This window comes from Vidua chalybeata, chromosome Z (assembly GCF_026979565.1).
Source record: "Vidua chalybeata isolate OUT-0048 chromosome Z, bVidCha1 merged haplotype, whole genome shotgun sequence".
Taxonomy (NCBI): Eukaryota; Metazoa; Chordata; class Aves; order Passeriformes; family Viduidae; genus Vidua; species Vidua chalybeata.
Genome location: NC_071570.1, coordinates 68,272,743 through 68,300,169, shown reverse-complemented (window position 1 = coordinate 68,300,169; position 27,427 = coordinate 68,272,743). Strand labels below are relative to the sequence as shown.

At 42.3% G+C, this 27,427-nt stretch overlaps 1 protein-coding gene across 2 annotated transcripts; it reads right to left on the bottom strand.

Annotated features, from left to right (window-relative positions):
- Positions 1-593: 593 nt before the first annotated feature.
- LOC128802504 (ketosamine-3-kinase-like) lies at positions 594-27,426 on the bottom strand. 2 transcript variants are annotated; one of them, XM_053968948.1, is made up of 6 exons: positions 27,339-27,426; positions 6,158-6,309; positions 4,711-4,802; positions 4,134-4,216; positions 3,585-3,707; positions 594-2,771 (listed from the first exon to the last, which is right to left on the bottom strand). In XM_053968948.1, exons 2-6 carry the CDS (start codon positions 6,298-6,300, stop codon positions 2,433-2,435), a joined length of 780 nt encoding a protein of 259 aa, XP_053824923.1. In that variant the 5' UTR covers positions 6,301-6,309; positions 27,339-27,426; the 3' UTR covers positions 594-2,432. The 2 variants fall into 2 exon arrangements, with proteins under 2 accessions (XP_053824923.1, XP_053824922.1); XM_053968947.1 differs by lacking the exon at positions 27,339-27,426 and adding an exon at positions 9,139-9,317.
- Position 27,427: the final 1 nt, after the last annotated feature.

The window sequence follows — 27,427 nt, the reverse complement described above, 5'->3', positions numbered from 1 at the left end:
CTGCAGGAGCCTGCAGCCCAAGAAGGGCTCAGAGCCAAGGGATCCATGGTACAGGAGAGATTCCTGTTACATTCCATTTGTCTGCCTCTCTACACCCCTTCAGATCTTACTGACAGCAAAAAACAGCTCTGAAAAATTGAGCATAATATCCTTACAAGAAAACTCTACATACAATTGTTTCTACCTGCATTACTTGCATAAACATAACTTTTCTTCAATCACAAAAATATTTTGATTCAGTTCCATAAGGAAAAGGTAATCTCTGAAGGCTTGCTGTTTATCAGTAAGTTTATCTCAAAACTACAACTGACATAAAATCTACTGCCATTTTCATTTTCCCCTGCCAATAATGAAGAGTGTTTATGTATTTTAGGAAAATTAACATCCTGACTTGCACTGTAATGAAAATGTAAATTTTTATCAGTGACACACTGCTCCAAACCAATCCATGACTATATGCACATTCCCAGAAACACCCCAGATGATCATAATTTACCTAACAAACTAAGGATCTTTAACAGGTTAGAGCAAGTAATTCCCTAAGAATAAACCAAGATGTAAAGTTTTAATTCAGAAAACAGTGACAACAATAATCAACTGAGAAACCTTTTATTCAGGTAACAAGGTCAAAGTAAAACCTATTTTACCAAGCAGATGTTTTGCAGCAAAAGTCAAACAACCAATGAGAAAAGCAGTAGAATTAAGGGAAGTAGTAACAAATACCAGTCTTCTCCAAATGTGTTTCCAATTTGTGTAAGTAACTGCCAAACTAGCAACTAGAAAACCCTCAGTAATCTGCCAATATCCAGTGCAAAGCAGTTTTAGTTAATACAAGTCATTCCCCAACACTCAAAAGTGCGTGCTAGAATCATGCATCTCTCTCACCTACCTGGCAGGTTTGCACAGAAGCACTGCTGCCAGCCTACATCAAAAGAGTACAAATTCAGTATTAAAGCCACAGTCTGTGGATCTATCATCAAGGACTTGTGACAGGGTGAAGTGCTGCTCTGTGAGTTACACGTTACCTTCCTTCCCTTTCATGCCTCTTACCACAACATCCACAGCACGCTCTTACGGGGGACTGTTATGTGAGAGTTTAGGAAAGGAAAACCCCTTGCTTTCCAGGTTATCCAGAGAAGTACTGAGCCCAGAGGTGTCTACATCTTCCTCTTTCTGGCGTGTCTGAAGCCCTGAAGTGAACAGTGCAGCACTCTAAGTCTGCATTGGAACTTGCGAGCACAGGTGTACAAATGGTGCAGCCTTGACACTGGGCACATTTGTGGTCCTACTGACATAAATGCTGTGGTTTACTGATCCTTGTGCCAGAGTAAGGTTGATAAACTATTGTTGATAAACACACTGGTATCAGAAAGCACAAGCAGGTGTATGCCCTTGGAATAAAATTAGCTGATAGGCATTCCTGTAGAGAAGCAGAGGGTTGCAGCCTGTGAGCCACCCCAGGAGTCTCCCCTGACCTCCTTCCCCTTTTAAGTTATATTTTTATAGTTTTCTTTGGGGTATGGAAAAAACAAAGTGCCAGCATGATTAGGTGGATTTTGACTGACTTTAGTCATACAGGTGAAGCATGTGCAGGTTTTATTTCATTAGAGAATATACCTCCACAAGGTGTGTACATGGAAAGTGTCTTACCTGTAAAGTTCTCTAAGAATGCACACTATTGGACAAAAGCATAGTCTAAAAAAGGAAGAGAACTAGTTCTGGTGGAAGCAAAATTGCTGTGGATAAAAGCCCACTGACCAGAAAGCAGAGAACAGCCTACAAGCATTCCAGGAGGCACCAACAGTCTGCATAGACTGGAATCAATCACCAAAACCCTGGAGGTCTTTAAAAGCCTCTGGAGCCAATCCTAAGTAATCTGCTTAGGTAGAGAGGTTGAACTAGATGACATTCTCTGATCCCCCCCGCCAACCTCCCCCACTCTGATTTTGTGAAAATTAATAGCAAGTCCAAATCCATTCTCACAGTTCGTAAACATAATTCCTAAAATTACGTTACATAATTTTCCTGTACTTTCAAGCTCTGTCGTTAACGTTGCTCTCATGCACACAACTGGACATAAAGAGCTGAAAGAGGAAAACACAGCAAAATGCAGTAAGCAACTTCTTTTAGGCATATCATTGGTGTTTATTTGTGTTACCCTGCACAGTCTCACGTGCTTTCTGGACACTGAGACCTTTATTCACTGTGCAAATTCACTCCTTCCTTAGTTTTTTTCCTCGTGGAGTTATCCCCAGCTATCCTAAAAAGGGATGACTATTTTATACTTGGTATTCAGCAGGAGACACTGGTTCTAGGTCTTTAACAAGGTCAAGGGTCTCACAGGTTGTTTTTAACATTACTACTCCTGCAGCTGCACCACCAAGTATGGGGTTCTCCAAACAACACAGGAAGTATTTGGCTTAAGCAGCAAGTTACTTTACAAGGTTTCTCATAATGTTTAAAGAAGACCCTCTGTACCCTGAACCAAAATGGTTCCAGTGGTTCATGTAGTGGAACAGCTGATAAAGCTTCAGGCGTTTCTCAAACCCTGCGGCTCTGGGGATTTTACTGTGATAAGCAGAATAAAAAGAACTGGTGAAGCCACCAAACATCCCAGCTATTGCGAGCTCATACTCTGAATGGCCGTAGAAAGAAGCTGGATCAAAGATAATCGGACCAGAATCATCCTCAGCTACATTTCCTCCCCAGAGATCCCCATGCAGGAGAGAAGGAACGATTTCCACACCACAGAAAAAACTGGGTATCTTCAGCTGCAGGGGGAGAAAAGCAAGACATGTAAATTTTACAATCATTCACTTTAAAATGCAGAGGTTTATCTGCATACTTGAAGCATCCTAAAACCCATCATTTAAACCACCACAGGACTTGGTCAGCAGTGATGCTGAGTACATCCAGAGGACTCTTATTGTTCATAAAAGGCAGCAACAGAATGGTCATCTAAATCTTTTTTTTTGCAAGACAATAAAAACCTTGAAACTCAGATATTGACCAGGGTCAGTAAAAACAAGCACCAACTGTTGTGGTTTGACATGGAAGTGAATTTTTTCCAGGAAGTTGGGTCAAACCAATCAGTGCTCAGGTTTGGATATTGGCACCTGGAGTGACCACTGAAAGTATGGACACGCCTCTGAGAACACAGGGGGTTAAAAGCAAGAACTCCCAAGGGAACTGTCCCTTTTGGTTCCCAGTCGTCAGGGAGTGCAGTGCAGGCTCTCCCCTGCCCAGCCTTAGGCTGGGTGGGGGAGGGGAAGCCACGCGGCCTTGTATGTACATCTCATCATGAACGTGTTACAGAGAATGAGAATATGAACTCCATCCAGCATTTCCCAAACAGTAAGCAAAGTGCCTATCTGGCACTTTGGAATTCACTCTGGAATGTTAGCATAGGGAGATATGGCAAATGCCATTATAGCTTAGAAGAAGGGCATTTTAATCCCTAAAAACTGGAGTCTCTTACCAACAGAACCTGGTACAAACCAACAAACGGGAACTCTGGTTTAAAAAAATAAAATTTAAGTATACCCAGGTCTCCCAATAATGAGAATTGAGGGAATTCCTCCTACCTGAAGCTGTGCCCAAAGTTCTCTTGCTTCTTTGTCACCTGATTTCTTTTCAATCATGTCCATCTGGGGCTGGATCCTTTGTCTAGCAAAGAAGGTCACCCAGTCACTCTGCCAGTTGTTCACCTGAAGGAACAGCACTGTAGATGTCAGTTCTACACCACACAAAAGGCAGATTTGCTTCTTTTTCAAATAAGCCCTTTGAGTTTCATGCAGTCTTTGTGCTGGTACCATCCAGGACAGTAAATACTATCATCATTTAATCAAATGTTATTTTAAAACATTAAATTAGGATCATTTTCTCTTAGACTAGTTCTCTCTTTAAAACGTTAATTAGAATAATTTTCTCTTAGTGATTAAAGTCCAAGAAATTGAAGAGCTATCAGTGTCCAAAACACTACCTTTGTTAGCAGGCTGAACCATGCTTTTTTTAATTTTCACAGCTCCACAAAAATTCATTTATTTCCATTATGATAACTTCGACCCTCTGTGTCACTGAGGGGAAAACAAGATAAATTTAAAATTCTATCAGTCTGATAAAGTACAACCTACCTGTGGAAGATAACCACAGCAGGTAACTGTATGAAAGCCAAACTGATCCACAAACTGGACTTCTGTTTGCCCTTGACCTTTACCTTTCAAAACAAAGACAAAAATTCAACAGTGACAAAATACTGAGCATCCATGACACAAATGAACCTTTAAAACTATGCAGGAGTACAGTGTTGCTTCTACTGAGAATAAAAAAAAAAAAATTGCACTTTAATATTCTTTTTATGGTTACAATGTGGTTGGTTTTTAAATTTAAAGTTTGATATAAAGCAGGTATATTCTGCTCTTCAAAATTGTATTTTGAGGTTCTTTATCTCCTCTAATACCATAAAAACTGTGGTTTGGGCTCCCAAGTGTCCAAAACTGAGTATGCGTTTTGCTTACACAAACCCAAACAGAGCAAACAAAAGCAAGAAGAATCCCTGCCTGGGTCTGTTTCATCCAAACCTATTCTCACTATCTTCTCACTGCTATCTTCATGGGAAGATGAACTTGCCCTGAAGTAGCAGAAGTAATTTTAACTGCTTTGTAGATTATTACCAACTGGGTTAAATTTGCAAACAGCTGTGTACTATACCAACTATGCTCCCTTCTTTCTTCAGCTTCTCTCCAAGTTTCTGGTTATGAAGGTGAAGATCAGCCAGCTGAGTTCCAAGCAGTGCTGAGTGTCTAAGAAACAAAAAAGTAATCTGAGTACCACTGACACATGAACAGAACCAGGTCTTGATATTCCAGGAGTTACTTGAACAGATTTATCAAGTAAGTAAAAGCAGTTCTACACCTCTAATAAAATATTTTTTTCAGTGTATTCCAGTTATAAACACCTTGTCTTCCTATCAAGACTGGATAGTAACACAAAATGTACTTACTTGGCTGTTTCTGATACCACTGCTGAAAGTTAAAGTGAGCAGCAAGCATAAATTTACTAACAATGAGAAACTATAAATTCTGATTTCTGTGTGACATCATTTCTGTAAGGACTCTCAGTAAGAAAGCATGCACAACATGTTGTACCTTTTTTTCCTAACTCTGGTAAACTGTGTTTGGGAAACAGAACCAAAAGGCTGATCCTTTTCTTTCTACTGCTGCTCCCAGCTGCTTTTCTCTAACATGCCTAGATGATGAGAGTCACAGGGGCCTAGTTTATTAGCAATTTTTAATAAAACCTCATCCTCTACATGGTTCAGAAGAGTCTTGTAGTAATTGCAAACAGATATTACAACCAGTTGCCTCCCATGTTAACAAAATTACTTTTCTTTTACTGCCTTTGACCTTCCTCAACTTTCCCTGTTCTCCAGGCATTGTTGTTTCAGGCAAAGTTATTTCTTCAATTTGTTCCTGTTAACACAGGAAATCTGCGTGCCAAAGGTACCATTTTTGACCCCAAAAGAGCAACATCTCTGCCCTTTCTCTTGGGACTCACTGAGGGCTCTTCATGAATTAGAAACTCAGCCAACAAGTAGGATGAGGGACAAGACTTTAAACTGGTTGCAGAAGTTCTGAGAGAGAGATGAGAAATTGATCATGATCACCTCCCTAATGGAATCACACAGATGAATTCATCATATTAAGTGCTCGTCACAGAGAAGGGTCAAAATTTTGTAACTATCAAAATGAACGTAAAAGCTGAAAATACTGAAATCAAGATTAATTGATTTGGGGAAGTGCCTCTGCACAATCATGCCAAGCAATAAAGTACTGGTTCTTATACAGGGGGCAAGTACACAACACAGGTGATCAGGCTGGTCATCTTCCTTTCTGTGAAAAGAAATCTTACTGTAAAAACCACTACTGTAAAAAACCACTAAAAGCAAACAAACCCAAAACCAACCAAAACCCAGACTCACTTTGGGATGTATGATCTGTTTGCTAAGTGAGGCATTATGAAGTATTTTATACAACTCTCTGTTGTGTGATTTCCCATATTGTCTTGACCCGCTTTAGAAAAAAAATAAACATGTTTCCCCTATGATCATGACAGCCAAAATTTCTGGTTAAAGAAGGCAAAGATAACAATATTTTACCTGTTCAAGCCCCTCATTTCCAAATGTTCCATCACAAATGCAGTACTTCCTCCAGGCAGGTCTATAACTTTGATGGGTTTAGGCACTTTTATAGTCTCTGTTTTCAGGATGGCTTCCAGACTTGCTATTTCTCCCTCAAACATTCTTCTGGCCTGCCAGATATTAAGGGAAAGCATTAGTGTCCATGAGCATCAGTCACAGGCAAACAAAGCACTTCCACAAAATCAATAAAACTTACATAGAAAGGCTGGAGGAAATGTTTATTCACACACAAGATACAGACAGGACCACACCATCAGACTTGACAGTAGTTTTACAAACACAGTAAAGTCACTCCAAAAAACAAGTGAGTGAAAATTACTTATGTTCTAGAATTCTCTATAATTTAGAAAGTCTGTTTGCAACTGAAGGAGTGCAAACTGCTTATGGACAAAGTATGAGCTCCATCAGCTATGCCCCATCAGACTTGTGTTCTAGAGCTTTCACCAGAATGGTTTTGCATGGTGTTTTCTTTTACCTCATGAGGGAAGGGCGTGGGTGGCAATCAACTGTAGCAGCCAAAAGCCCCTTATCACACTTGCCCAACCCAAGCCACCAACAACTGCATTTGCTTGGAAGACATTCTGAATTTGGGACCTATTTCTGCACCTGCTACCCACAGCAAGGAATACCTACTCTCCTGAGCTTCCCCTCTGAGCTCAGTGACACCCATCACATGAAGAAGTGTTTCTCTACAAGAGTCAAGCAGGGGTTGTAGAAAGAGCACGTGCGAAATTTAACATATCTGGTAAATTCAAAAGCAGGGAAGCAGAATGAATAAAATAGAAAGAAAATCCTAGTCCTTTAGTAATGTTCCATGAACACAGTCACAGGACAATTTGAAGTAGGCATCAACTAAGAGGCAATCACAGAATGGTTTGTGCTGGAAAGGACCTTAAGACATCCATAAACACCACCTTGTCCCACCCACTGGGGACACTTTCTCCTATCTCCAACCCCTGTCCAGCTGGGCCTTGGACACTGCCAGGGATCCAGGTGCAGCCACAGCTTTTCTGGGCACTCTGCCAGGGCCTCACCACCCTCAGAGTCAGGAATTTCTTCCTAATATCTGACCAAAACCTACTCTCCTTAAACTGGAAGCGATTCCCTGTTTCCCTGTCACTCCAGGTCCTAGTAAAAAGTTTCTCCCCATCTTTCCTGTGGGCTCCCTTCTGGCACTGGAAGGTGCAATTATGTCTCTACAGTGCCTTCCCTTCTGCAGGCTGAACAATCCCAGCTCTCCCAGCCTTTCCTCATGGTGCTCCGTCCCTCTGACCATCTTTGGGAGACATCTCTGGCTGTCCTTTTGCCTCAAGAGTGTCCACAGGAAATGAGGAAATACTGTGTCTCTGTCTAAAGCACCACCCTTGGCTATGAACTGCTCATAGCCAGCAGCTGCTGCCCACGCAGCACAGTGTTTACAGCACTTCAACAAAGTTTGCTTTAATCAGCGCTCAGGATCCAAACACAAGCAAAAGCACACAAAATGAAACTGCTGAACAGAAAATCCATCCAGATCTTTCCTCCCCCCACACCAAGCCTGACCTTGAAGCTAGTTGGATTGTATAGCTAAATACAGAATTAGCAAAGGCCTAAGGAAGGGCTACACCAATTCAAACTCTCTTCTGACAATCAGGATAACCTTCCTGTATTATCCCATGCTACCATCCCCATTCAGCTCCCCAACTTGATCAGAAATTCTTGAGAAATTTGGAATAGATATAGTGGCATGCATGCTTTCAAACACATTTGCTTGCTATGAAGGGCAAATACAAGTTTGGCTCCTGTTCTGCCATGGAAGCTATATATGTGATAAACACAAGTATGGAGTATCTTTAAAATAAATTCCACTTGATCTCTGTTTCTGCAAAGGATGCTGAAGAAACAAGTTGCATTTCTACCAAATGCAGGTATCTACCTTTGACAGTATGTTCCAGATATTGAAAGGACAAAGCAGAAAAGCTTGAATAATTGTGAAAAAATATCACTACGAAAAGCTCTTTCTTGTGTGCAGGGAATTAGAAGTTTTAGTTAAAACCATGGAAGGCACAAACCCCTTCAGCAGACAATTTTATACCTGCTGGGTTGCCTTAGCCCCTGTCACAGCACTTACAGACACTGTTATACCAGCACAACCCTTGGACATGACAACAGCATGTCATGGTACTGCATGTCTTGGACAAACAACACCAATACCACACCACCATCCAGCCTCAGAATCAGTCAGGCTGGAAAAACACTTCCCAGATCATCAAGTCCAACCTTTGACCCATCTGCACCTTGTCACCCACACCACAGCACTAAGTGCCTCGTCCAGGCGTTCCTTGGGCACCTGCAGGGATGGGGACTCCATCACCTACCTGGGCAACCCCTTCCAATGCTTAACAGCCTTTTCCAGGAAAAATTGCTGCTGAGAGTAGGTTTGATATTAGGAAGAAATTCCTGACTGTGAGAGTGGTGAGGCCCTGGCACAGGTTTCCCGGAGAAGCTGTGGCTGCCCCTGGATCCCTGGGAGCGTCCAAGAGCTGCTGCCCACCCTGAGCCCCCCTGGCCCAGCCTGAGGCCTTTCCCTCTCCTCCTGTCCCTGTTCTCTGGAGCACAGCCCGACCCCCCCGGCTGTCCCCTCCTGTCAGGAGTTGTGCAGAGCCACAAGGTCCCCCCTGAGCCTCCTTTTCTCCAGGCTGAGCCCCTTCCCAGCTCCCTCAGCCTCTCCTGGGGCTCCATTGCCTTCCCCAGCTCCGTTCCCTTCTCTGGCCACGCTCCAGCCCCTCCATTCCCTGTGTGAGGGGCTCAGAGGTGATACAGCACTCGAGGTGTGGCCTCATCAGGGCCAGCGCAGGGACAGTCCTGCCCTGCTCCTGCTGCCACACCAAGCCCGGAATGCTGCTTCCCGTCGCGGGGCCTGCCCACCCCCGGCAGCCCCTATCCCTACCCCGCCACACCTCCGACTGAGAGTTGCACTTCACGAACACCCGGCCGTGGTCCGTGTCGTAGCTCTGGCCCTGGCTAATGCAGCCGCCCCCCATATGCCCGGTCGGCCGCAGCACCGCTGTGCCGAGCGCTCGCTTCAGCGAGTCCTCCATGGCGCCGACTGCCGGGGCGGGGACGGGCGGGAAGGGACGGGGCGAATCCGGGCGGGCAAGGGAGGGAAGGGACGGGCCGAGAAGGGGCGGGACGGAGCGGAAGGGAGCGGGCAAAGGGCGGCTGAGGCGGCTGAGGTAGCCGAAGGACCCGGGCGCTATTGTCAAAAGATTCTCTCGTTCCTCGGATGCCAGTTCTCCCCTATGTTCGGTTTTATTCTTCTCTTAATCACCGAACAATTCCAAAATTGTTCCACCAAGTACAAAATCACGTAATATGTTGAGTTGGAAGGGACCCACAAGGACCATCAAAGTCCAGCTAGGGGCCCTGCACATGACATCCCCACTATCCCATGTGCCTGAGAGCATTGTCCTACAGTATTTTTCTTACAATCTACACAGCTGCATAGTAAAGGTACCGGATCTCCAGGATCTACTGATAAATTTATTATTAAGCCCTGAAGAAATTAAAAGACCAGAAAAAATTCAGCTTCAAATATGATAATATTTGAATAACAAATATTATCAACAGAAGTAAGGCAACAACACAAGTTGAAACTTGTGTTTCAAGGCTGAAACTTCTTTAATACAGAAGTTTGATGCTAACTTACATCATCTTAAATACATAAGCTACAGTTTAGAAATGACATACATAATCTTACAGGTATTAACCTAAAGTTTTAAATAAATAAGGTACACTTGATAGACGTGTCCTGGCTGAAGCAGACAGTGGGTGCCAGGACTCTGCTCACTGTTGCCAAATTTCTGTATTAATCTCTTAATGTAAGACAGATTGTTGTGCGGATACTGGTATCCATTCTTCACTTCACAGTAGCCAGGACTACACTAGGAATGAAAGATAAAAAGAAGATTAAGGCATGTAAACATTTCTGTGGAGTTTAGAATTGCATGTTCTTCGGTTTAAAGCAGCACCAAAGACAGCTCAAATGGGTGGAGTCTGAGGGCTGAACAAATTCTTTGACTTCGTTTTGCAAAAATAAGAGTGAGCACACGTCGAGTCTCCGCATCGGTGGGAATTCCTCATGGTTTCCCTTTGTCTCCTGGCACAGCACGAGGGAATTATAAATACATAGCAATCTAGCCAGGTCACCAAATCCAAACGTTAACCCAAAACTACCAATCCTACCACTAAATCATGTCCCAAGTACCACTTTTACTCCTTTTTGAAATCCCTCTAGGAATGGTGACACCCCCAAAGTCCAGGGCAGTCTGTTCCAATGTTTGACAACACTTTTTGGACAGAAAACCATTCAAATTAAGCCTTCCCGGGTGCAACTTTAGGCACTTTTCTCTCATACTGTGCTTTTTCCCTGGCAGAAGTGCCTGAAGCCAGGCTGATCAGCAGGAATCACAGTCTCATTCAGCACCCTCCTCTCACTGTGTTCCCCGTGGGATGCGATGGCATTCCCTTAGTGACACCCGGCCCTTCCCGCCCTTCATTTCCACCCCTCTTGTTACACATCCCTTGGGAGTGGAGAAGAACAGTTACTGTGTGCCCGAAGTGACTCCAAAAAAATACCGAGTGATCTTTGGTTAACTTGTTTTTGTTTCTCTTCTAAGGAGGATGTCAGTGTTGCCTCTGAGTGTTCAGGAGAGCAGCCTGTAAACAGAGCTGCAGCTGAGACAGCCGTGCCTGGCAACACAAGCAATGGGAACAGTTCCCTGGAGTCCAAGAAGCCTGGTAAGAGGAGAGCCCACGTTCCTGGAGAGAGCTCTGAAAGGGCTGCTCTGGGCTGGGCAGACAGGAAGGGAGATCAGAAGAGTTCAGTCCCTGTCTGCAGCATTGATGCCTCCTGTGCCTTTGTCTCAAATCCTGCACTGGCACCACCTCCCCAAGCCCTGCAGAGGCACCAACACAGCAACAGAGCTGTGAATGAACCTGACCTGTGGGAGTTGTGTCACCAGCCCTGATGTCCCCATTGCCAGCTGAGGTCCATGGATCTATGTCCTGCAGGGTGACAATGCTATGGAGGCAGCACTGTGTAAGAGTCCGTCTGAAGCCCCTTCGTTCTCCATTCTGCCTTCCAATTGCCACAAGAAAGAATCCCTTCCCCCACTGCAGTTCCGGCGTAGAACAGGACACAGCGCAGGTGGAACCACTGAACTGTCATGCTAGCTGTTCTGAACAAGGCCTGGCAAGAACTTGGCAAGGAGTTGGCAAGGACTTGGCAAAGACCTGACATGGACCCAGCACGGGACAGCCTGATGCACGGCCTGCTTCTAATCTCCGTTCTTAAGCCGAATGAACTTTTGGGGTGACTCCCGTGGTCCTTCATTGAAGACCCCTCATCTGCCTCGTTATCACTGTGACAAAGAAAGAATGAGAACCCTCCTCCCAAGGACTGAGACTGAGACCCCTACTATAGGGAGGAGGGGAAATTGGTGGTCTGACCACTAATGACATGACCTGTTTCCCTTCAGGAATTTCAATGGACTTATTCTTCATTGTATTCATCTTGCTTTGGTGGTTTCTGTGGACTCACCTGTTCCCTCGTGGCGATTACAATCGACTTTCATTGTTACACTTGTTCCCCCCTCTTTCCTCTGTGGACTATAACTGGACCCCCGAGTCGACCAGAACTTTGGAGACTCCCCCGACACGACAGACGGATCCCCATCGTCTGGACCACTGAGGATCTCGCCTGTGTTGGTAGCTATCCCATACCCCTCTTCTCTCTCTCTCTCTATCCTTTTATCTCCTTTCTGATCCCCACTATCGTATTTACTGTTTTGGCCCCTAATAAAGGTGCATTTGTTGTGATTAACTGATAGTCCCTTGTTGTTTGCCTTTTTGCACTTTTGGGATCAGTGAAAAGAACCATTACAACACCCCGCAATAAGCGGATTGTGACAGATACAAAACAATTTCTAACAGAAAACAGGGGAAAAAAGCCTTTGAACACATCTTTACTTGGAAGAAAGGTAGCTGCTGCAGCAAATACTTATCAGGACAAAAAGGATGAGCTGTCATTCTTTAGGTTATTGTGAGTGCATGAAATACTGTTACTAAGCCTCTGTTTTCAAGACTATAAAACACACAGTGCAATGTGAATCTCTATTTAATCTCCTTACCAGTACAACTTAGGCTGGATTCTGAGAGCCCTGTTTAATTACTTTAATGCTTTGACCACTCCTGTGAATGTTCAAAAGCCATTAACCATAGCACTCAGTCTCTGGCAGATATTTGGTCTTGAAGGAAAACTTTGTACTACTTTTTTTCCTATTTCTTTTAAAACTCACTGATTTCATTTAATATCAAGAGCTAGAAAACCAAACCATGTGGGAAAGGCCTATTTATTGTAGCAAACATCTCTGTTGTCAGAAAATGTCCTTTAGATAAAATCTGAATTTCCAAGGACCCTATCCTCTCCCTCTCTCCCTTTCTTTTTCCTTTGCCTCTTTTTTTTCACCTTTTCCCTTCCCCTTTCCCATTTCCCATTCCCTCTTCACTCCTATTGTCTCTTATTTTCACAGAAAGAGGTTTTTATAACCCGTCCCTTTCAAAGGGATTTACCAGCCCTTCATTAACTCTGCCAGATGCTGTTGGAAGGTGTTCTCTCCATTCTCTGAGAGGCATCTCTACACCATCCTGTCCCTGCAGATGCTCTTGCTTGGTGGCAGAGGCTGTCCCAGCACTGCCAACAACAACTGTGCAGCCAGAGCTGCAGAATTTGTCATTGCTGGCCTGAAAGTGCCACCCCTGGAGGGGAAATATCAGTAGGAGCTCATGCTCTGCCTCCCCGTGCTGACAAATCCCTGGAGTCCCTCCTGCTGTGCTCTGTGGCACCACTACCAGAGGAGGCAGAGGATGTGACAAATCTTCAGGGACACCTCGGGCTGGGCTCTGGGCAGCAGGACCTTCCCTTGGCCCACGGTCAGTTCTGCAGACAGGTATGGCCAAGCTCCTCAAAACACTCCTTGCTTTTTGGGGGAAATCCCTTCAGCTTTAGTCACTCAAGGCTCTAAAAGGGGCCAAAGACTCAACCTTGTTTTCCTGAGAAAGTAGATGATGGGCAGTTCTCCAGCCCATGGAATTAAAAATCAATTCTTTTGACCTAAGTAGCCTCCAAGCACATATTTTGTGAGGGAATTACTTTCCCACACATGGTGCACTTTCCTTCTTTTACTGCTAACAAAATCCCAGTGTTTGCTGCAAACAGGCCCAGGATATTTTCATGAGTAGCTCATAAAATAGCTCACAATCAGGCTCCTGAGAAAAGCAAAGTGTGTTTTCTAATATAACCAGTTAGTTTGAGTTTTGAACATTTTGCATTCACAACTGAGGCCCTGTAAACAATTCTAATTGTTGTCAGTAGGTGAGGTACTTCTGAACTAAGAAATAAGTTTTACATGGCATTTCCTAATGGATAATAGTCATAAAAAAGAATGGATGTTTGGAGAGTGTGTTATTATAATGTGGTATGTTCAAGGTGTCACACACACACACACACACACACACACAGAGCGTGCAACATCTCTCCTTTATACTTTTCTTTTATATAGTTCTAAGAATTTATAATTTTTTTTTTTGCATAAAAGGTCAAAGACTCAGTAGTGAACACCTGTCAGGCCTCCTGGACCTCTGTTCTGGCTATCCAGGGCCATAGGGTGCTACTTCAGAAGATATCTTTTGGTCAACAGTAGCAGACATAGGCCCCAAGGCACCAACCTGCCCTCTTTGTGTATCATCAGCAATAGAAATTGGTTCCTTCCAGTTACCAAATGTAAAAAAATATGTATTTCTGCATGCAAAAATATGATGACTTTTGCTGATGTTCGTAACATTTCACAGGGCCAAAGATGATTAAGATTTCTGAACTTTTACAAAATAGAGATGCATATGTCACAGAAAGTATAGCAAGGATGAAGGTTTAATCATCCTGGAAAAGCCCTCTCTTGCTGAAGTATCCATAGAATCTCGGCTTGATCCAGAGTGCACTGATCCCACCTTACCTGTCCATGAGCCATCCTGGAAATGCAGAGCATGCCAGCCCCAGTCTGGTTCTACTGCCCGTTTTTATGCACAACTGTCTCCAAAATCTGCAGCAGCACAAGCAAAGGTCATGGCAAAGCCCATTCTGAGGATGGCTTGCGGACCCTCCACACCTATTCCGAGTGCACGGGGACAGCAGGTTCTCTCACGGCAGCAGGTTGGTGAGTCCCATGTGCCCTCAGCCTCGTGCTGTCCCTGTCCTGTACCTTCTGTGCCCTGAGCCCAGGAAATGTGACACTGACGCTACCGGGGACACGATTTCTGCTTTGGCCGGACACTGCAGCGTCTCCAGGCTGCCCTGGGCTCAGCCCTGGGGCAGCTCTCTCACCAGCAGGAGAGCACAGCCCGGCTTGGCGCAGCTTCTCTTCAGCTCATGGTGCCAGGAGTTGTTTTGTGTGGGGTGAGGCTGCACCGGCACTGCGGCAGAGGGCAGGGACAGCACGGGGACAGAGGCCAGCCTGGGCACCGCTCACTGCAGGGTCCCTCAGCTTCATTGGCCACGGACACTTCTGGAGACAGCAAAAACCCCAGCAAAATGGCAGAACAGGGAAAGGAAAACAAGAAGAACACAAGGAAACAAAAGGAAACCAAGAAATCAGTGCCAAGTACACATTTAAAATCACACTTGCTTCAAAATTGCCTGTTTCTTGTCAACAGATGGCACATTTAGACAACCAAAGGTATCCAGTACATAAAATTCTAAAGCTACATCACTTGAAATGCCTAATTTCTGTTTTGCTTCAGAGTCATCCATTATGGAGAAAAACATATTTTTTCCCTTATCTGCCTCTCACTGTAAGTCAATTTCCTGAACTAAACAGCTGGGAAATAAAAATACAGGTAGTCCAAACAGAGCAAGAAATAAACTTCCACATTAACTCTAGAAAAGCAATAAGCTTAAGTCAGCATGTTCATAATTAGCAAAATGGCTGAGGAAAGAAGGGTTTTTGCAAAAACTCACACACTTCTGAAAGCTGATATTGTAGCACCTGTGGCTAACAAAAGTTGTATTTAATCTCTGCAGATATATTGCATTCATGCTATTGAACCTTCAGTTCAATGTACAGAGAAATTTTATGGAGCTTCCAATTCAATCCTGTCAACTGTTGACAAGATCAACTACCACAATTGCAGTGTCTTTAAGTTAAACTATGCAAAATAATTTAGTCCCTGAAAGACCAGGTAAAATTGCATCTCCTATGTAAGAAAATGCATGCTTACTACCATAATATTTTCTTTCTGTAGCAGAATTTCAGAAGAGTCACAGGGAGTGAGGAAGGATTATGGAAGAGTCTGGGAACTGCTTTCCTCAAGACTCAAGAGATTCAATATCCAACCTTTTTTTTTGTGCTGGGAAATATTTGTCTGGCTTCTGTGCAGCTTCCCAACTACTCATTTTATGAGGCAATTGACAGTTGTGTGAATGATCCCTTTATTTTTACAGTTTTGATATGTACACAGCAGAATTAGATGCCTTTAGGTTTATAACACCAGAATATACTTAGTCTGCAGATCGTAACTCTTACTGTTTGTGGGAACTCCCCCTGAGGTTCGCCCTGATGGGGAGATGCCTAAAAAGTTCTGTGCCAGGATTGAGAGACAAACGGGACTTTTTGTTTTTTTCGGTCTTCAGGTTGTTGTTTATTTTTTCTCTTCTCAACAGTTCAGCACGCCGTCTGCACACCAGACTTAGTGTACAAAGAGAAAGGCACCAAGAAATACCAAGACACACAGGTTCAAGGTATTTTAAAACTCTTTTGTCCAATTAATGCTTAGAAGGTATTTTATTTCTACCTTTCTACCAATAACTAATTATTTGTCTATTCACACAACATCTGCATTGTGGCTCTTTCTAACCAATCACTCTGTGCCACCAACACTGCAGAAAATGGAGTAGATGAAGAACAAGAAGGAGATCAGACAATTCCCAAAATCCTCCATCTTGTCTTCTATCTACCTCCATACTAAAAACCCAAAACTCTAAGTGTTTCACCCTGTGATAAACTGTACTACTATCTATTTCACACACTCGTAGATTCCAGTTCATCCCAAAGTCTTGGAAGCTTTCTCCACGGACAAAGGTTAAAAGCAGTGTTCTGCTGGGGATCAGGACTTCTCAGGACAGGCAGAGAAATATTCCCAGTGCCCTGGGTTCCAACACTATTGATTTCAATGATCAAGGAAATCTAGTGCTGGGAGGCTCAGGACTTTGTATTTCCTTATCTCAAAACTCCTACAAGTCTACCAGAATCCAATTTTTTAAAATTAGGTGTGATGGTCTGAATTTGAAACCCTGTCTCAGAAATTCCCAAGTCAATGTGATGGGATGTGTGGCTACTTCAGAATTAAATCCAGCAAGTTCATACACCCCTCGATTATTTTAAGATAATGAGACAATAAAAAAACTTATATTGTTTGTTGAACAAGCCTTTAAAATTAGGTAAGATTTGCACCATTTGAGAGAATAGCAAAGTTTCCTACCCATTTGAGTGCTTATTTTTCTGTTCAGAGTATGAAACTATTGTTCTCCCGTGGCTTAATATTGGGGAAAAAAATACACACTTTTGGACCTATGTAATTATTATTTCTTACTCATCTTCCTTACACTTTGAAGAAAAAAAAGACATTTCCTGAAGGTACATTTAGTGTCAGTATCCAGCAACCACTGATGTCTCCAAGACTAGCAATTCAAACTCTGCAGAAATAAACAAAACAGCTCTGTCACAGAAACATTTAAAATAGCTTTTCCTCTCATTTTACACCAATGCAAGCCTTACATTGGTGTGAGTTTGGATCACCACAATGGGAACATATTCATCTGCACTCCACATTTATGCATCAGACAACCAAAGCAAATATATAACAAGTCACATAACCTGACAAAAAAGTTAATCACAAAAAGGAAAACAACTGCTTTTCAAACACCACCTTGTGTAAAAATGGTCTGCACTTTCATATATTGTTATTTCCATTAAAATTGCATCCAAACTTCATTAGAGAGATATTTGTTGTACACATCAACAGCAAATTATTTTAATAATTCAGTTAAGATTGTGCATTGTCTATTTAAATTCTTCCATACTTCCTCAATATTAAAGAAAGAAGATTCAATGCTGTCACTACTCTGTCTGTCTCGGAATAGCTGGCACTTAAATGCTTTGTCAGCCCAGAGACAGATTTACTGAGTTCAGCTAAACTGGAGACTATTAAATCCTCAAATCCCCAAAATCTCTGTATTCAACAAGGGGTTTTGAATGAAACATAAATACTCTGGTTGAAAAATTTGTGTATGGAGTCCAAGTATGACAGAGCATGTGGCAGACCATTAGACTAGTTAAGAGGCAAAAATCAAAGTTAAATGGTGAAGCTTTATCTGCCTGGGCCCCTGCACAGCACAGAAGCACAGAATGGTTCAGGTTAAGAGAGATGTCCAATGGTTTCTACAGTAAGGTCCAGCTAGAGCAGACTACCAGGGATTCTGCCCAGTGGATATTCTGCAAGGATGGATATGCAACACCTCTCTGGGGAGCTTGTTCCAGTGTTGATCACCCTTGAGGTGAAAAGAACTTCCAGTGTATTCTGGTGGGATTCCCCATTTTTTGGATGAATGGAAGTTGCCTGTAAGATCCTGGCTCAGTTTTCTCTCTATCATCCCATGTTTGCCTTTTTTAGTCTCAGGAAATTGTTCCAACCTCCAGACATTCCAAAGACCATCCAAGAACATGATGCACCTCTCAGCACTCTCAGGTGGCTGTAACTCAGCCTTACTATCCCTGCATCTCTTGGTAAACCTTCTTGGCTCTCTTCTGGGCAGCAGGCACAGCTGCATTGCCAAAGAGTCTGTGTCCATCCACAGCAGCACTGTGGGCAAGCCAGAGCTCCACATTTTTGTAATCAGAGCTCTGCAACTCTGCACAGGTTCCCAGTTCCCTTTGTTTGCTCCTTGCATTGCATGCATTTCTGTGCAGGTATTGGAGATGTCCTCCTGTCATCACTGCTTCCTCAAGGGAAGCTCTACAAGCTCCCCTCTCAGGCTGTCTCCCAGCTGTGTCTCTTCTCCTATCATGCCAGTGGCATGGCTGACTTTATTCTGGTCTCTAAATCAGAAAGCTTGTTTCCCTTCTCTTTCCAAGGTGTGTAAGGCTTCTAAATTAATAAGTTGTATGAGGTACTCTGGAGGAAAGTGGATTCAGAGTAAAAATCTGCTGCAGTTCCATATGGAATTAGGAGCATCTATATACCTAATTCAGTCCAAAGGGTGCCCTTTTATTCCAGCTTTCTTCAAGACACTTTCTCAGTTTGCTTCTTCCTAATTATCATATGCCTCTGAAGTTTAGATCTCTGCCCAGTTTCTTCTCTTTCTTGCAAGAGGGACAGCTGAGAGAGACAGGATTTTTCTGACAAAGATGAGCTACTTGTCTTGGTTTGAAAAAGACAGGTGCCTGCTAAGGAAGGCAGGAGTCTCCCCTGAAATGGAAAGTGTAAACCCCCTCCCTCCAAATTGTTCTAATTTTGAAATGAAGGGGATTTCAGGCAAAGATATGGGAGCAGGAATAACAGTTCTTTATTAGGGAAAAAAAGAAAAATAAAATAAACAATGCAATAATACTAAACAATACTGACAGAGTCAGAATACAGCCTGACACCCTGCTGGCCAGGGGGTTGGTAGCAGTCCCATTAAATGTTGGCTGCAGTTCCCCTGGAGTGACAGGTGTGGTTCTGTTGAAGCAGTGATCCTGTAGAAGGGTGTAGTCTTCCTCTGAAGATCCAGTGGTGGTGTAGATGGGCCTGGTCCTCCTCTGGGAACCCAGTAGAAAAGGCTGTCGTGGTGTCCCAAAAGCTCAGATTATATCCAGGTAGGAATGCTTGGCTCCTCCCTCTGGGCGGAGCATCTCACAACAGGATGATGTAATTTTGTCAGTCCTGCAGTGAGGCTCAATGGCCCACGAACAGCAGATGTCTCCCCAGAGGGAGGATTGGTTTGTGGAAGAGAGAAAGAAAACTGCCCAATTAACAGAAGACAGCTGCCACCCCTCTGACAGATGGCAAATAGAACGCACACATCACCTTGCAATCTAGGACACTACTTCAGTTCATCTCGGTTGTCTGCTATCCTAACCTCTCAATTTCCTTAAATCAGCCACTCAAAGCGAAGAGACTAAAATGCTTACAGATACAGAATAAGGAAGAAAAGAGCCCAGCACACAGAACAACAGTACAAGGAAAATAGATTGCTATGTTAAAAAAAATAAAGCATCAACTGAGTCTATAGAGCCAGGCAGAAATCAGCAAGATGTAAGGAAAATGTATTTCAGAACCGAAAGGACAACAAGGCAGAGCAAGATGTGGTTCTCAATCTGTACATTCAAGGCAGTTTTACTTAAATAAAAGGAAAGTACTTATTTGTACTTTGTCATCACCACTGTGACAAAATAAACTGATCTTAGCCTTCATGTTCAGCACCACATTAATCTAATTTATTTGCTAATTTCTGTGTAGTACCTAACACATGATACAGTTTTAGATGTCATTGAAATAGAAAACTCAACTGCCACAGTTTTTAATTTAAATTGTCAATGTGACAGTGCATCCTGTTCCTTTCCTGGGAGTCAAACACAGAGATGCACTTTCTTCTTTGCTGTTGATCAATTAAAATCACCAGCACTGCTGGCAACCTTGGAAGTGTCATTTCTCTTCCTAAGCTTCATGCACTTGATTCACCCATTTGTTTAAAGGTACAACAAGCTAACAATGGGAATGTTTTCAATATAAGTACATAAAAATACTCAAGAAACAGTCCCTGCTCTTGCAAAACTACTGCAAAGAATGATACCTCCTCTAGAGAGCTACTGCATCAAGCCCTACAAGTACAAGTACTGCATCAAGCTCTAAATAAATCCATGTGAAAGTCTTTAATTGCTAGAACAATCTAAACCTGTCAGCTTGCTAATTAGTTCAACTCCTTCTGCCTAAGGCATAACACCTGGGGCTTGTTATAGGCAAATGTTAAAGGTCTATCAAGTCTATACAGGTGTGCAAACAAGCCATAAAGTTGTGCTGCTTTCCCCCATGTGTAGGAAGCAGGGGTTTTTGGCACATTTTGTTGTTATCCATATTTGATCCTTAACTTAAAATGGTTGCCCTTGCTCTTAACTGCAACTTTCCAGTGATGCTGAGGTCATTGCCAGGTGTACAAAGCACTCTGACTCTCAGGTTAGAAAACCCAGTCATTAACCCAGTCTTCTAAATGATACCGGCAGAACAGGGAGAAGCGCAGTGTGTTGGAGGTCAGACATCAGTGCAGACTGCTGAACCCATAGCCAACCTGCATATTCTCATTTTTGGTATTTATGACAAGAACATCTGCAATTTAGAAGCCTCGCCATTTTTTCATAGGTGAAGCTCTGATTCTGAATGAATTGTCCATGATTGTGCTCCTTTTTCTTTTCCTAACCTTGCAATAGAAATATAAAAACACTCTTTTAACGGTATCTTTCAGAAAGTTACAGAAGAATGACTATCCCATTTCCTTATGCCCTGAGATCCTCACTATTATTCAGAATATTTAAGGCAATCATTAAAAAAAAAATTGTTTAAAAGCTCCTAAAAGTTGCTAGAATTGGCAGTCATGGTCTAGCACAGCCAAGCAATATTATCAATTCATTCATACCATACACACACTCATATGCAACAACCTGTGGCACAGGCATCACAGTTGCTACTTCCCCATTACTCTGGGGAATATTTCTCTGATTTTTGAAATGCAACTTAGTTTTCCAAAATCCTCCGCTGTGTTCCATCATCTTTTGGTAACAGTCCTTTGTCATACACATTGAAACTTTTTAACGGAGCCCATGCTGGCTGCGCATTTGCTGTTTACTGCCAGGTGTTATCTGGAAGCCAGTTCTGCTCCATTCCAAACAGAAAAGCAGGCTCAGCCTAACATCTCCCCTACCATGCACAGCTCTCACTAGAAGCAGTTGTTCAGGCACAGTCAGATCAAACCCGACAGCCTGGCCAGATGAACTTGAACAGCCGTGACCTACACACCAAGTTGCAAATTCTCCTCCTTCATGGGGCTACGTCACAGCCATGCTGCCTGTAACAGACCTCCAGTGAGGCACTATAGAGCTGCCAGGATCCCTGTCCCACAGTTGCATGGATGCAGCAGGGAGGACACATACCAGAGTTGAGCACATGGTACGTGTCTTTCTCAAAGCTGATTTTCCTGATGTGGTCTGACAGGAGCTCCAGCCAAGCCATATCCTTTTCAAAGGCTCCCTTGCTGTGTGAAAGTCAAAGTGGAACAGCATTTGGAAGGGCTGAGAAGCCAGGCAGGAAGACTATTCTTTCCCTGCTCTGACACAAACACACAGTAGTCACCAAGTGGAAGCTCCTGTAAGCCCAGTTCTTTGGAGAAAAGAGTTGAGCAGCAGGGAAAGCCAGAAAGGGAGCGGCAGGAATTTATCATTCTGTCTATAAAATAAACTGGGAAGGAAGCACATACCCATGCCAGCAACATATCATGAACTAGGCGATGGAAAACAGACACCAGCAGGAAAAGATGGCATTTTAAAGACACTTTCCAAGATAATTTACAGTTACAATAGTGATCCACTGCACTGAGAAATTATACCTGTCAGATGACTAATTGGTGATGAACACCACATGATGGAGTGAAGCTGTTTGACAATAATTGTCAGTCACCATGATCACAAAAAAACCCAGCAGCTACATCCACAACAGTCCCATCCAGCATATTAATCCTTCAAAATGTCCTGCAAGACTGAGGTCAAGTGACAAGTGATTTCAGGCTAAAACCCTTTGTAATAATTTATTAGCTGGTACTTTTTTGTTGCACTCAGATAGAAAACAAATCAGTTTCTTTCTAAGAAAAGCAATCTAATCTAACCATACACAGCACTTTGGTCTGAACTTGGACAAATATGCTCCTAAAGGAAAATAATTTCCATCTAGGGTAAAGGGGATTTTTTGCCTTAACCTCAAAGTCCTCTTTAGAAATCTACTTTCTTTTATTTTATTTATTATTTATTTTTATTTATTATTTTAATAAAATTCATTCACCCCCACATACCACAACACGAATCTAATCACTTGCTTTGTAAGTTGAATATCCTGAGACACTACAGAAGTTTTATCAGCTGTTGGAAAAATGTTTCAGCCTCTGACTTTTTTTAGTGGAGTTACTGCAGCCAAAGTTTGCTGTAAATTGATGATGTAGCTGGATTAGATGTTAATATGCAGCTTGATCTATTATTCATGAGAATGAGTCACAGACCTAATTAGAAACATGACAAGCAAAGCTTTTGCATCCACAATCTGGATTCTCCCTGACATGAAAGATTTGACATGTGAATACATTTTCATTACTGAGAGAAAAGAGACAAATGACCTTTCACATCTAAGCACAAAAACGTCATGCTGGAGATGCAGAACTTGCCTTCCTGAGAGTTTGGGAAAAACCAGAAGTATCCAATTTGATACAAAAGAAAGCCTTCAAAGATGTGATTTACCCTTTGATGGAGCATCTATCTGCTTACAAATCATCCATTCCATGTACCTTTCCAGTCACAGACGTCAAATAGAGGCTTCATAGCCCTCTGCCAGGTGATCATGCCTGGGGCTCCAATAAGGTGGCACAGGAACACGTCCCATCAAGGCTTTTAGGCCTGATAAGACGAATTTTAAGAGAAATCACTGCTGTAAGTTTGGGTTTTTTCTGGTTTTTGTGTGTGGTTTTTGTTTGTTTGTTTGGGTTTTTTGTTTTGTTTTGGTTTTTCTTTTGGATTTTTTTGCCTTTTTTTTTGTTTTTGTTTTGGTTTTGTTTTTGTTTTGCACATTTGGGTAAATTATTCCTCATCTCATTACCTACAAATTGGATGATTTAATTTCTACATCTATGTAAATATTACAGTCATATTCCAGGCCTAGATGAGACTACATTTCAGATATAAAAACATGAAGGTATTGCTGGATAAATTTGAAATAAATGTGGTCTGTGAGGCAGAGAAGCAATATTATGGGAAACATTTTCTTCAGCTTACAAAACAAGCTACCACAATATACTAATGAGCTGTCAGGGTGAAAGAAAGCATTTTAAACCAACTATTTTAACTTAGATGGCAATTAGTGTGAACCTTACAGTAAACATAGAAAAACTGAAAGACTCACACTCCTCCTACCCAGTATTGATCTGCCCCTGGTAAAACCAAAGGTTACCCCAATGGAAGCAAGGCTTCCAAGGAAAACAAACTGAAATGGCACAAAAGTACCTGGGAGTTTTTCCACACTTTACAACACTGAGCAAGAAATTCATTACTAATGAACAGCCAAAAGCTTTGCACTCAGATCTCTTTGTATGAGGGCAACACTGAAGGAGATAGGAAGGAAGAGGTCAGGATGTACTAGCTTCTAAAATTAATAATTCATTAAAAATTTCACTTGAGAGAGCTGTTATTAAAAAAAAAATCAAACAACAAAACAACTTGAGAAGGACAGTGGAACACCTCAGAATCAATGTTCTCGGTGTCCCTACTTGTACAGAACCAGCTCCTGAGCTCTCTGTACAACACACAATCACAAAGAGATTTCACTTAGCCCAAGCTGCTTTTGTTTCCTGTAAGCCAAGAAAACATGAGCCCTGCAACAAGGATAAGGAGCTATTTTGTTCTCAGATATTTTTAAGCAGCATTATTTGTCAGCAGGTGAAAACCATCTACTAGTAGTGCCGCTCATTCCACCTGAAGGCACCAAGGAGCAAACAAGTGCTAATTGGATAAAAGCTACAAGTGATCAACCATTGCCTGAAACGACAATTGTGATACCTGGCCTTGGAATAGTTTTAACTGTTTCAAACTAAAAAATTAATGACAACCTTTTATAGTCTGTCATTGTTCAGGGAAATGCTTATTTTCATTCTTAGTGAAAACAGGCTTTTTTAAAATCAATGAAATTCGTATTTTAGAGGAAAATGTGGAAGAGATTAAAGGTCACATTTTTCAAATTTGTAAATCAAGACATTTTACACGTTCAGCCACTGCTGTTGAGATTACTGGAATGTTCATGGTCCAGAGGTTGATTCTGAGCAAATTGAAAGCCCATCATTTAATGATAAATAGCTCAACTAAAGAAAGATCATGAACCAAAAGAGAGAAATACCCCCACAAAAGGAATCAGAAAAGTATCTCAAGACTTGATAACTTAAACCCTATGAGCTCAGTTTCAAAGTCTTTGTCATCAAGCTGTAACATTCACCAAACAACTCCCCCAACGGATGTAACTCTTCATGGGGCTTACTGAAGATGAAAGCAGTAGCTCACACCCTTGACATGGCCAGTGACAGAAAACAGACCTCAATCTGCCACTACTCAGAGACCCATTCAGTCCAGAGAGGGAGCTCTGGAAACATTGCTTCTTTATATTCTTCTCAGCTCACTTGAGATTCCAGTGTCAAACAGATAGAGGGAAAAAAAAAAAAGAGAAAACAACCCACAACATTCTAGGAAAGGGATTTTTACAAGTTTGTTTTGCTACTGTGTTTACACAGATTTTACTTCAAAGACTCATAAGATAAAGGTTTCAAAGAAGCAGTGTTCTGCTGAGGAGGTTTTTTGTTATGGCCACTGCCAAACTAAATATTAAAACCCCTACTAGCTGATGGCCATGTACTAGAAGTTACACTAGACAAGTGTGGCAAAGCTGTTGCAGAGTCTGGTGCTCCTCCATTTCTTTCTCCTAGCAGTCCACCATTTCCCCTCCTTTATTGAATGCCTCAAGAGATCTAAGAAGGGCAGACAGACAATACAATGGGTCTGTCATATCTTAAAACAAAAAAGTTTAAAACTATTCTCTTTCTGCTCCTATCCAATTGCTTCTTCTTTTTTTTTTATTTCCACCCCCACACCCACTTCTGGGCTTGAATGGTTCAAGGGAGTCAAACCTCAAGAGGAATATTGGCACAGGAGCATCCACCAGAGGCACAGTGTCAATCCTGTGCCTACAGTACTCAAACAAGAATTCCTGCTTATCCCAAGAGAAGGATGAATACAACTCAGCAACAAAAACTTGGGGAGTTCTTATGCTAAGGGGGTTTGCTTAATTTCTGATGTTTGTGTTTGGTTTGGGGTTATTTTGCTACTAATAACAGTAAGGTAACTTCAAGGGAAGAATCCTAAGACATTCTTAGATTCATCAAGCTACCGGAATACTAAGCACCAATACAACAGCTCTGACTTGCTCAAGTATGGAGGTGTATTAGGATGTCTAAGTGAACGTGAACCTCAATTTATTCTTAACCGTATGGAGCAACTTGTCCCCCCATTCCCGTCTGTCTTTACTCTTAGAAAGGCAGAAAATTTGAAGTTAGATCACTGTACAAATACTGCCTCACAGGTTCTTGTGCAAGAAGGAGTGTGTACAGCATAAACCATTGGGGTTTTGCTTGAATTCAAGAAAAGAATTATTTTTACTAGATTTCATAAAGAGATGTTTGAGGAAGGAAACAAGAATAAGACAAAGAAACAGGCAGTAGGAATGTAACTGCCTTACACTTGATTTAAATAATGGATAGATCTAAACTCAAAATGCTAGGACTGATACAATAAAACACAGCATGGGAACACAGTCGTAATGTAAAAATGTAATTCTTTGCCATAATGGACAGAATGGTAGAACTAAGTAGAAGTGCTTCCCATTTGCTTTGTTTGTGGGTCTGAGCAGTCCATCAATACAGTTTCCACAGCTGCAAACCCCCACCCAGTGAAGTATTTAAGAGACACCTAACCTGACCTCTAAAGGCAGCTCCATCCAAGCTCCACTTTGCTTCTCTCTGCTGTGATTTCACAGTGACCTTCTTTCCCAAATGTGAAAAATGCCATTCACTTGTGTTAAAATTTTAGAAGTTTAATAGTCATGAAAACAGTAATGAAAATAGTAATAAAAATTAGGATAACAAGAGACAATAAAAAAAGCAAAGAATTACGGATGTCCAGGTGCTTTGCACTCTGCCACAAAGCACGCCTTGCTAACCAAGGATTACCCCTTAAAAGCAATAGTCTGTTGCATATTCACATATCTCTCATACATGATGCAAAAACTCTTTTTAAACAAAGGATGTCTTCTGCTTAATTTCTGAAACACACACACACCCCCCATCTTGTAAACCAATTCCTTTGGCTCCTAGAAGTCTGGAAGAAGTTTGAATAGTCCCAATAAGGAGGCAGTCATTCTTCTCTTGCGAATTTTGGTGTCTTGTTGCTGTTATCACTATCCAAACAGGATAATGCAAAGAATTTCTTGATTATCTTTTCCATTCCTTGAGCCAGTTGCAAAAAGTATCTTACATCACATCGTTTCTATTTTAATATTATTCTATTTTAATATTTTAATATAAAAACTATATTTATCACACTACGTAAAAGCCCTACAAAAAATTAATACAACCTAACTTTCCAACATAACACGTATTCATTTTAATATCTGCGAAGAGCCAATCATATAATGTGCATCTATAACAAGGAACCTTAGAACAGATCAATTGTTCCACTGCAGTGTAATCTCTCAGTGCAGAATTATGATGAAGTGAGCCTTGTAAACGCTTTGGTACAGGTCGCTTAAGAGCTATTTTTCAGCCAGCTACATCAGTGAGTGTTTATCTTCTATTTATTTAATTGCCCACTTCAGTTCACAACTGAGGATGTTTGTTCAAACGGAGGAGTAGTTTGTTCTTCTTCCAAGTACTCTCCTTCTGACCTAATGATGTTTCCAAAGCAGCAGCCTTCAATACCAAGCCCTGTGTCAAGCCCAAGAGGATTGGGTTTAGTTTCTACCTCATGTCCTCAGCGTGGAGTCAAAGGACAGCAGGAAAAGACGATTCAAAATCAAGGGCAAGTAACACTTTATAGAGTGAGGAGGCCGAGGGCCGAGATGACTCTCGCCACAGCTAGGTTTAATACCATGCAATTAAAGCACGTAATTTATGACCGGACAGGGCACCAGTGCCACGTTTTGGCCACAGCCATACACATACCTCGGTACTAGGCAGGTTTGCCCCCTACCGTCGGGAAAAGAGACAATTTCCTTCCCTTCGGGCCGACGGGGCTGTGGGTGACTCCACGC